Source organism: Pieris napi, chromosome 16 (assembly GCF_905475465.1).
Source record: "Pieris napi chromosome 16, ilPieNapi1.2, whole genome shotgun sequence".
Classification (NCBI taxonomy): Eukaryota; Metazoa; Arthropoda; class Insecta; order Lepidoptera; family Pieridae; genus Pieris; species Pieris napi.
The window spans coordinates 8,665,262-8,677,387 of record NC_062249.1 but is presented as its reverse complement, the minus strand read 5'-3'; the positions used below and the strand labels follow the sequence as shown (position 1 = coordinate 8,677,387).

At 32.9% G+C, this 12,126-nt stretch overlaps 1 protein-coding gene across 2 annotated transcripts in view; it reads right to left on the bottom strand.

Annotated features, from left to right (window-relative positions):
- LOC125057465 (Down syndrome cell adhesion molecule-like protein Dscam2) overlaps positions 1 to 11,210 on the bottom strand; it is a 39,913-nt gene extending 28,703 nt beyond the window's left edge. For both annotated transcript variants that reach the window (XM_047661187.1, XM_047661189.1), the window contains exons 1-3: positions 11,074 to 11,210; positions 8,793 to 9,006; positions 1,538 to 1,683 (exon numbers count right to left, since the gene is read on the bottom strand). In XM_047661187.1, coding sequence (XP_047517143.1) covers positions 1,538 to 1,683; positions 8,793 to 9,006; positions 11,074 to 11,080 — 367 coding nt within the window. In that variant the 5' untranslated portion in view covers positions 11,081 to 11,210. The remainder of the gene's footprint in view (positions 1 to 1,537; positions 1,684 to 8,792; positions 9,007 to 11,073) is intronic.
- Between the last annotated feature and the right edge of the window lie 916 nt (positions 11,211 to 12,126).

Genomic DNA, 12,126 nt, shown 5'->3' with positions numbered 1-12,126 from the left:
TTACGATAAAATATATCTTATCTTACTTATTAGGTATTTTCTTATTTAGAACATTATAAAAATAGTACTGCAAATGATTGGTAAAAACAAAAAGATAAAGTAATAAACGGGGTAAGCGCCCCGAGTCTATTTATAATCTTTAAGTGCTACCCACAGACAGTAGGAGCATAAATTCTCTATAATGAAAAATCGTCGTAAAATAAAAGCGCTATTTTCAATGAAAAATATTCCGGATTCTTTATAACAAGGCTTTGTACGAGACGCAGCAAATTTCGTCGCTTAATCTTTAATTAAAACTTTTTCTTTTAATGGAAAAGTAATTCTATTGAAAATGTTTTCGTCAGCATATTTTAGCCCTATCTCCAGTTCCACATTATAAAAGTAAATATCGTGTTCTTGTTCCTTTCATATGGTCAGCTTTATTTTTTTTAAATTTGATGTTAAAGAACCTTATTTATTTTTATTGAAGGGGAAATTATTAAGTTTAAAGCTGAGAGTCACCGGCTCTTTCAACCGAAACATAAATGTTCGTTTAGTAAAATATTAAGGCCGGTTTACAAAAAAACTAAACCGAGCCATTCAATAATGAAAGACACTATAAAAATGAATTTTATCTGCCACCTGCCGCTAAGTTTCGTAACATGATATCATGAAGATTATTATAACTTTTAACGAGCTCGGAAAACGTGAAAACTTCGTTTAGAAAACGTCGCAATTTTAAAATGTTTCTTTTCTTTAAACAAAAGACAGTTTCGAACTTCATGTTATGTGTCAGTTTAATGCCTTAATTAAAAGTTTATCCATGTACTCAGCCGTGGGCTGTTTCCACTTTCATGTTTCTCGTAACTAAAAGTTAATTGGTCAACTTAATAGACTCATAATTTTGCTTTTGAATTTGAGACAACGATTACCTATACCAGAATGAAATTAAATACTGAAATGATTGTCGCCTGTTCGTTTCGACCCGAGACCCAGAGGTTGTTTATGATTGAATAGCACACACACATGTGTAATTATAAACTAATAAGGTATTCGCTTAAGCGCAATCGCTTCAATTTTTTAACAACCTTTTTTATTTAATAAATGTTCTTAATTTAAATCTCATATGGTCTAAGATCCCGATATACAACGACCTTCACCGAGATGCTTATTTAATGAAACGTATGTATGTATATTATTATGTATATGTATAACTTTATTTTTTATATAACTATATACTTTAGTGTCACATAAAAAATATACACATAAATAATGAATTGATTACAAACAACCTAACGTTTGCATATTCTATGGGCTTCATACTTTCGATTGGTATAGAATTTATCTAATAATCATACCGGTGAAATGTTTAAAAAAATATTTATTTTTAATATTAATTAAACATACTCTGGACTGAAATTTGCTAGGCAACCCATATGGATTATATTTATTGACATATTAAATTAAATATAAAATACGTTTCATTAAATAAGCATCTCGCTGAAGGTCGTTGTATATCGGGATCTTATACTAATACTAGATAGTAGGAATAACCTACCTGGTTGTAAAAGAACTGGCCGTGAAAGTGTGACGCCAGCTTTATTTGATGCTCGACACCGAATAATGGTGCTGCTTCCACCTCCTCCAGCGTCCACCATGGACCGACGAGCTCCTACTACTAAGCGTCCATCGCTAAGAATATGTCTGTAGAAAAATAAAGTTATTTTAAAATGTTCATCAAATTATTCAAGAAGTCAAGTCTTTACTAATAGACAAATAGTGATTTTAACATTGATCTATCCAAAATAGAAATTTAAATAGCTATTTAATATTTCATAGATTTTCATCAAACCCAGGATCAAGAATTGAAAACATCTACATTACAGGTAATATATAAATGATTTTTTTATTTATGTTAACTATTTGAATTACACATAAAACAGGGTCAGTTTTAAATATCTACGGAAAGTAAAGAAATTATGAAATACTATATACTTCGACATTGTAAAATGTGGTTTTGATTAATTATTAAAGAGGCTTGAATTCATGGCGAGTTATAAAAAATCTTCCCGTTATGAACCATCGATATCAAAGTTTCTTGAAAAGCGCAAAGTACCATAAATATTACCAAGTTTATTCCGTAAAATCTTCGCTTTAAACATTAACATCAAAATATTTTGCCGTTAGCCGTTATTCAACCAATACAAGAATAAGAATGGGTCTATAACGATCTAACTTTGACAATTAAAAGCCTATAGGTATCTTTAGAAAGTTCTTTACGACATATTATAATAATTTGTATGAAGTCAGTCATTGCTCTGTATTAATATACATTTTAAGCTTTCATACCATGATCTGACAAGAAAAACATCAATATTACAAATTATTAATTGCATTTTGCCGCCAAATGTGTAAACTATAAAGCGGCCACAGATAACTACGGTTGTGAAATATACCTACCATAGAGTATGTAATTCTGCGTCCGATCCCAAAATACATAGGCAACATTATGATGATAAAACTGTATTCGGACAATAGACATGTATCCATGGCATGTAAATATGTATATTTTTTATCAAATATTTAAAAATATAATTATTATGAACAAATGTTTTAAAATCATTCAATTACATTGAAATTCATAATTGTAACACTGGCTACAGGTGCAATAATTTATGAATATAATTATTATAAAATATGAATGATAACTATTAAAATTTTTGACTTTATATATATATTGTAATTTACCAACAAAACCAAAACATAATTAAACTGTAAAATATTGTGTTTCAAAGAATTAATATTTCAAGCAAAAAACTACTAATGTGTTATTAATCATATGAAAAACATTTCGTTTGAGTGCGAAAATAAGAGAGATTTCATCCCTTATTTTTTAGTTTCAGATTATAATGTTGAGTTCTATGTTATATAGAAAATTATTGAATCACCAAGTCTCATAGCAATTACACAGATAATGGTATTTTAAATATTGTAACTGTCATTTGTCTTGCTTGACCTGATTAGACTTCAGTGCGTTGTCCGGAAGGAGCATGCTGTCTGTTATTCAGCGATGGCAATGAACTACCACGTAATAGCTGCTTCCCGCGGCTTCACACGTGTTAATTTAAGATCCGTGCATTTCATTCACGCTTGGTACTTGGCTATTATTATATATTTAATTAAATTAAAAGGTCTTCAACCTTAAGAGATAGAGATATGCTATGATGGACGCTTTTAGAAAATTTAAAGAGATAATAATGTTACTTTGTAACGTGTTCGAAACATACATACATTATTATGACTATGTAATCTGCGCATAACAAAACAATAAAATTTTTTCGCAAATAGCGAGGAAATGCTGCCAGCGTTAAAGGTACAGTGCCACGGGGACCAAACTTTTTCAATTTGTTTTAATATTATTTTTATGAATTTTTAATTATTTTTATTATAATTTATAACTATGTAGGTGAAGAAAATTTTATAAATACTGTATATTTGATTATTATGATAACTAAATTGTTAACCGTTAATTTAACACATAGATTTTTTAATTGCGTATATATGCATCTAATACATATTGGTATTTTTTAATGATTCTATTTTTAATGTATCAGCACACTCACTCCTTCGGATTAAACTTATTGTATAAAAGAGTTGCAGAAGCGATTAATTGGTTAAATATAAAGTTATTCCCAAAGTCAAGCATCATTAGTCACGGGTACTCTTAATTAAGTCAATTTAAAGTGAAGTTCTCCGAAGTGTCCAACTTTAGCTTACCTCAACAAAAGTCAAAATTCTCGTAGCATTATTACGAACAAAATTGAACGATAGATGCGATTCTGTAGTTTTAGACCCATTATTGGCATTGATATATAAACGTGTATTTTATTGAGGTTTTTTCGTACTCGATCTGTTCTATCCTGAATAAGCTGAAACGTCTTACGTTAGCACGCTCCTAATCCACCTTTAGAAATAATTCATTGAATCACTTTTGCTTGTTCTTTAATCGGTGGTATTTAACGACTAACTCCCGAATAAGCGCGTGCTCCTATTTCACCATGCCTCCTGCTGATAGAGGACAAATTTTCGTTTTTAATTTGTTATTATTAATTACTTAAGATGTCATGTGGAACATGGTGTAATGGTTGCAGCTCCTTACAAACGTTGTGTAAAAAAACTTGGCGATTAAAAAGCGTGGCGGAGACTTCATTGCCAGTTCTTCTCTTTCTTTCCTTGAATTGAGAACTGGCAGTAAATGTAAAATTAGAAGCATTAAATTATTTAATGTATTTTGACGTTCATAAGTGTACATTGTGCTACCTTTATGAATAAATGATTTAAGACTTTGACTTTGAATACATGATAAATAATCCTATTAATACATTGAATCCGTATACTGCTGAATTTTTGCGATTGTCACACGTTTTAGCTTAATCAATCAATTTTAATCTCTTATACAAGACTAGGTTTTCTAAACTATTACCACCTATGATGTAATGTTTTACTTCGTGTACTAATATGGGTAACTTCGATTTTAGGGTTTGCTTTTGTTTAGGTTGACGTTTTACTTTAAGGAATCAATTGTAACTGATAAATGATAAATCTATTCTTATTTTGGAGCGTTCACTTCTACATAACGCATGATCAGAGCCGCGAGGTTTTTAATGTGGTGAAAATGCTCTTAAGCAAGTAGTCGCCATGTCGAGTTTGACCAGGGGCCTATGAGGGTTACACCCAAAGCTCTCAGCTACTCAGAATTGTTGAATGGCCAACCACTTGCAACTGTTATCCTAGGTCTAGAATATACTGTTGTGTACATCCTAAACCTCACAGTCTAATTAAATTTAATTCGAGCGTGTCCGTTAATTACGGTCTAACCACTTGCCCATACTTTTTGAAATAAATTTGCACTTCAACCGGGAATCGAACCCGATACCCCTCACTTAATGGAGTTCCCGCGAGGTTGCTCTATATGTACTTGTCACATTATATGCAATTGTTCCCGAACGAACCGAAGTCTTGTAATAAATTTGCCCATTACTTACAATACTCACTAACAAAGCAACACAGTTTAATAACAAATTTCCGTTTCAATATTGTGCCTAAACTTTTGCACGTACGCAGCGTAACATAACAACTTTGGTAATACACTTCTTGAGTTATGGATTCAATTGCAAGATTTCCTATTAATCGTATATGTTGATTTTATTGGCTTGTGAAATTTTCAGTACCCTTAGCACAAAGTTTTAATGGTTACCCAATACGTTCTCGATATAATAGCGTTGCTTGTAACATATAAGTAAAATACACGATTACTTCGAAAACGAATTCTATGTAGATTTCTATGTTTATCCTGATAAGGCTGTGATAATTTAGAACTATTATATATAGAGCTTTAATCTTTATATATATAATTCTTCTGTGAGTGTGTATGTCACTGAACTTCTCTCAAACGACTGGACCGATTTTGATGAAATTTTTTGTGTGTGTTCAAGGGGATCTGGGAATGGTTCCAAATCAGCCCGGCAGGTGGCGCTGCAGTCGGTACTTTCATACTTTAATATCCTAATAGCTTGAAATATCATGCAGGACAACGTCTGTGGGGTCCACTATTTGAAACCCGTTTTCCGTTGTCACGACATAACATGAAAACGGCTTGACCGATTTGTCTGATTCTTTTTTTATAATATCTTACGGAGAGAAAAAATAAAAAAAATTGAGTGAAAATGTCTAAAAACAACACTTTTCTATATTCCCATACAAAATATTCGTAATAATATTTAAAGGCAATTTGAACTTTAATACCATATCTTAAAGTTCAAGTGTTAGTGACGGGGTTCCGGAAAGGTAAATTTTTATTTTTTGACATAATGTATTTGTTGTATTATCAACTTTCTTTTTTTATCTTACTAGCTAGCTAACTTAAAAAAATAAAGAATCGACTGTTAGGCGGTACGAAGTTCGCCAGGCCAGCTAGTTAATAATAATTATAAAAACTTTATTCATAAAGAAATATGGTAGTGACAAAATTCATCTATCTCTGTATTGTGGACAACTAGATTATAATTATTCCGTGGTAAATTAAAAATTTTTTTTAAAGAAAAGTAGTTAGTGTTACAACTAATCAAACACTAAATGTATAAGATATTAAGTATGCTTGAATGTAAGAGTAGGTGAATGGGTGTGTGCGTATGGTATTTGTAAGTGTAGTCGTTAAAAGCGTCTGTGTTAGTTTTTGGAACCTCAGAGTCATACCAAAAATACGTAAGGCCTTTGTAGAATCGAAATCCAATTCCATAGACACTGACATATTGTTAAAACCTTCTTTATTATGAAGTCTTATTCTAAATAATAAAAATCTATAGTTTTTTCTTACCTATTGCGTTAATAAAAGACAGGTTTTTACTGGGGGCAAACGGGGGTGAGGCCGCCGAAATAGGTATTAACAAAGCCAGAAAGGACGCGAGTGGGCCGCCGACCTTATAAGAATTGATACGCTTTTGTGTTTGGTATTTACTATATGATTAAATACAGTTATAGGTGTGTCAAAGATCGATGGAATGATGTATGATAGAGAAGAAAAGAATAGATGAAATAAATAATGCATCATTATTAAGAACAACTAAGGTAGCAGATGTTACAATAAATAAACTTAAGGGGAAATGGGTGGGGTACATGACAAGAGTAACAGAAAAGTGGAGGATAGAAGAACTAAACTGGTGTCCAAGCGCAAAAGCGGAAGACAATTTAGAAGGTGGATAGACTACAGGAAACATCAGGTGGTACATGGCAGAGAGTAAGCAGTGAGAGTAGTACTACATGGCAGATAGGCGGGATTTGGAAGAGACATTTGCCAAAGAAGGGCACACAGACACATAAGTAAGTGGAACCAGCTGCCCACTGAAGTATTTCCGAACCAATTCGACTTAGGGTCCTTCAAGAAAAGAGAGTACAAATTCTTGAAAGGCCGGCAACGCACTTGCGAGCCTTCTGGTAGTGTGAGTGTCCATGGGCCGCGGTATCACTTAACATCAGGTGAGCCTCCTGCCCGTTTGCCTCCTATCACATAAAAAAAAACACAGACACATAAGAATTACATGATTGAAATATGTGTTTAAGTGTAAAAGTATCTGAAATATAATGCTATTATTATATGATTAAAAAAGTTTTTTTCATCCAGTTTTATATTTAATTTTAACTTCAATACGAATAATCGTTAATGACTCTAATTAATTTCACAATCCATTCTCTCTATCTAGCCGTTTAAATACATTGACGAATCAATATCCAGTTTCATATATCTAGAAAGTTTCAAAGCCCGCTCAGACACGCAAACTTCTGACCACTATTGGAAACTGAAATCCCAATTTATTAGCTACATGAAGAGCCGAATTAGTTGATCGCGATTGATGGTTTTGATATGGATTTTGAAGATTAATTTGTCGCTTAGTGGAAGTTCTATTTTGTGTTCTCAATGTACGGGTTTTATTTATGTTACGCAGTCAAAGTCAAAGTCAAAGTCAAATCATTTATTTCAATTAGACCATCTAAAATGGCACTTTTGAACGTCAAAAAAAATATAAAGAAGATTCTAGTTGCCCCTTCCAAAAGGTAGTTTCGTGTGGAGAAGAATGGGCAAGAAACACACTTACTCTTTTAAAATAGTTTTACAATATTTTGTTACATTTGTTAAATAATTATATGTGAAGACAATGTAGTCTTAGAATAAACTACTATACTAAAAAAGTTAGTATACATGTTCGTCACATATTTACAAATATCGAAACCGTAGAATATTAACATTAAAGAGTAATAAAAATATTTAAAAAACACAACAAAACAGTGTGTGAGATACAAAAAAAATAATAATAATGACATTTGTAGCAACAAAAAAAAAAAAAAATAATAATAACAAAAATATGTTAAAGCAAAAAATCAGCAACCAATTTGATTTTGTCCAGGCTCTATGATTGTCCTATGGAGCAGGACCAGCATGTTTCCAAGCATTCTTATCTTGAATATAATCATCTAATTTGTAATAGTCGACTGAAGAACATACAACTCAGGCAAAAGATATCTTTAATTTTAGATGCCTTTCATATTTTTCGTTGCTTAGATTCTAGTTTAAGAACTGATCTATCTCTGTTGATTAAAGCGTAAAAACAATTTGACAGACTGATTATTCTTAGTATTAAATAAATAAATCAATCAATGGCGCTACAACCTTTTTAGGTCCTGGCTCTCAGATTTCTATATCTGTTTCATGATCATTTGTTAATCTAATAGGCAAGTAGGTGATCAGCCTTCTGTGCCTGACGTACGCCGTCGACTTTTTGGGTCAAAGGCAAGCCGGTTTCCTAACGATGTTTTCCTTTACCGTTCAAGCGAATGTTAAATGCGCACATAGAAAGAAAGTACATTGGTGCACAGCCGGGGATCGAACCTACGACCTCAAGGATGAGAGTCGCACGCTGAAGCCACTAGGCCAACACTGCTCAATTCTTAGTATTATTGTGTGTGTGTATGTGGTTTATGACATTTTCCTTTGAATAATTGTAATGTAGAGGGAGGGTAAAACTTGCTGAGTTTCTTGCCCGTTCTTCTCAGAACAAGGCCTCCTGGTAGTTTTGCGAACGGATGGCGTAGTCTTGCTCTTTCGCGAATTTTGTAAACGTTTTTGACATTCATAAGCATGCGCTAAGACGCATCTAAATTGAATAAACGTATTTTGATTTTTGATTTTTTTTTATTGGAATAAATACTGATAAAAACAGTTGAAGGAAAATAGATCTTAAATTTGATCAATTACGTACCTTAACCCGGGTATGGTAGTAATGACCTGTCCCTCAGCGGTGACCCAATGAATGTCTGGTGTCGGATGTCCATTGGCCCTGCATACCGCATGAGCGCCCCTCGTGGCCGGCCACAGAACCCGCGGGGGTGGCTCTGTGGTGAAGTGCGGCCGCTTATCGGTGCTTGCAGCTAGGCCGATCGCTAGCGCCACCACAATCACCCATCGCATGTGGCCTACAAAAATAATCTAATATATAAAATTCTCGTGTCGCGGTGTTTGTAGTTAAACTCCTCCAAAACCGCTTGACCAATTCTCATGAAATTTTGTGTGCATATTGGGATAATATGATATAAAATACATACAACCCCTAATTTTCACCCCTCTACGATTAACCCCTATTTTTTATTATAAATTATATACATGGCAAAACGACGTTTGCCGGATCAGCTAGTGTTAATATAAAAAAATTTAACGTTCGCCCTGATTTTAGAGGTTTTTAGTGATTTGTAACCTATAATGGGCATGAGGTATATCTGTATATATGTTTCAGTGATATATGATGTATACGCAAGTAGATACTCTTCATGCCTGCTGACACAAGTCAAATTCACCAGGTATCGAATCTAGAAGTAGACATCCGTTTCTAAATAGTACAAATAAAACCTATTTTGTAAAAAGATTAAATAAAACTTCTTATATATAAAGTCATCCTAAAGCCCATTTGGACATATGGCCTCCAACTATGGGGCAGCGCAAGTAATACCAAAAGAAATATACTCCAGCGACAACAGAACAAGATCCTAAGAGCAGTTGCAAAAAAACTATGGTACATAACCAACAACGAAGTTCACGAACACCTTAAAATGAGAACTATCAAAGAGGAAGGCAGCTAAATACAAAGAGCGGTTAAGCTGTTACCAGTTCGAACTTGCTTGCCAACTCACCATAATAGCCGATTTACATTATCTTAGTGTTTAGGAGAGTGCTTTAGTACAACTTGAAAGGCAAGTTCTTTAGCGTAGCGTTTACTAAAGCACGTAGCGTTTACATGTTTCAACTAAAGTACTATCCTAAAGCACTCTCCTAAACACTAAGATAATGTAAATCGGCCTTTAGACAGTATGTGAGTCGACTAAAACGTCACCATACTCTAGAGCTAGAAGACCGGCAGTAGCTCTAGAGTCTAGACAGAAGATAAGTAGATGCTTCCAATGGGAAGTCACTCCACATGACAGCAGCACAGAAAAAAATCGCTCATAGCCTTAGAGCTGATTGCAAATAACTGCAGAAAAAAATATATATATATTCTCTAAACACGAGTATTTACATTTTGTTCTTACTGACTTGCTGACGACGACTGAAATTCACTTTTTTACCAAGCCAAAAATAGTGTCAAAATGAAATATAAAAAAAAAAAACTGGAAAAATATAACGCAATAAAAGCAGCTTTGTAATGCGCTACGTCCACGTTATCGGCCCACCCACACTTGGCCAGGATTATGACCTATAAGCTCTTTATTAAAGGCCTGCATCCCATCAGAGGATAATCATATAGGTAGATACGCAATTTTGACTGACAAACTGATATTTTATTTTATTTCCAATTACACTACTCTTTGTTATTTTTATTTTATTTTATTTAGATATGTATATTTAAACACCTAGTTGTTAATATCTGCATTAATAAAAATAAAATACGAAATTATAGATTTTTCAAACGAATTGTATTTTGTGTAAAAATGGCATAAAAAGAACTTCCTTTGCTTAATCATTAACAAAGAATGTTATGGTGAAGTTAGCGGCCAAAAATGAATGGTCTACCATTAATTTTTTTCCGCTAACTTTAGAGAGAGAGAATTTAAAATACACAGAAATTGACCAATTATGACCCAGCTATGAAACTGTTTAATTCAGTTTAAAGTCGCTCTGACAATGCGACTGAGCCGGGTAAAAGGAATTACATCAAATAATTTTTATTACAAAGCACTAAAGAAATTTTCCCTCGTCTAGAAATGATCCAGTTTTGTATAATTATTATTTCCCTATTATACTAGTATGTGTACTAGAATATTAAAATACACGTAAAGCTTGAAAAAAATATCGAACGAAGTTATAGGACAATAAGGTTTTAAAGTAGAGATACTTCTTAAATTCTGACTCTCTTTCGACTATTTTTCAAATCATTAACTTCATATAACAACAACTGGGATTATGTAAAAAAGAAACCTTTAAATTATCATGTCCGTAATTCGTGCTAATTTTTAATTACAAAAAGCGTTTAATTTTATAAAGCTACAAACCAATCATTCCGTAACACGAACACTAATAGTCTTATATTCCACTCGCATACTTGTTAGACAGTCCAAAAATCATTTAATCGAGCTATACTACGCGTAAAGTTTTGAAACTCTGCATGGCACGTCCACGTTTCAAAGAGTTCCCGCGCAGACTGGCTAGGAAAGTATCCTGCGGGTGGGTAACACCCTCTCACTTAATGATAAGGATGCTGTTATAGGGTAGTTAAGTTTTATCTAGACTTTCACTGAAGTACAAATAGTTTATACGTGAAGTGGCGTCTTTGTAAAGGAAATTTAAATCGAATAAAGTAGCTTTAAAATGTAAAAATGTCTAGTGGTTCACGACTCTTAGGCCTGATGTTTGGCCGTTCGAGTACCGGCTGTGCATCAAAGTATTTCTTTATATATATATGCCATGTTTGTACGGTACATCTCGCCCACCTGACTATAAGGAAATAACAAAACAGATATATAAATCTATTATTATTGAATACTGAAGTTGCACATGCCATAGTCGATTTTTTTTTTCAAATCGGTATTAATTTTTTTTATATTTAACCGAAGCTAGAAGTAGAAGAGGAAATCCGTTTCTAAACAGTACTTAAACATATTTTGGAAGTTGTTATGATTTTTTAGATGCCTTGTATTTCTAATTAGACAAATTACTCCACGCAGTTTATTAAAATGTTTCAGTTGCACGTATTTAACAATAACTTGACAAGATTTGTAGAACTACTGTCTACTATCTTTTTAAATAACTTTACCCTTAGTATATTTTTCCTTACAAGGGTTACCTGCAACAGAACAAGTGTTAGCAACAACAAAACATTATATTTAGTATGTTAAAATTACACTAATTTATATAATAATAATATAGTCAGCGGCGCTTCAATGTATGTTGGGCGCAGATTTCATCCGATTTTTTCACATTATGTGCTTAAGAAAAGTATATTTTTGTGTTTTTAAGACACGCTGGTTATCTTCACCGTAGGAGCAAGTGTTAATTAATAATAAACATTTTATAATAGTAATAGATAGACTATTAGTAAAAACTCA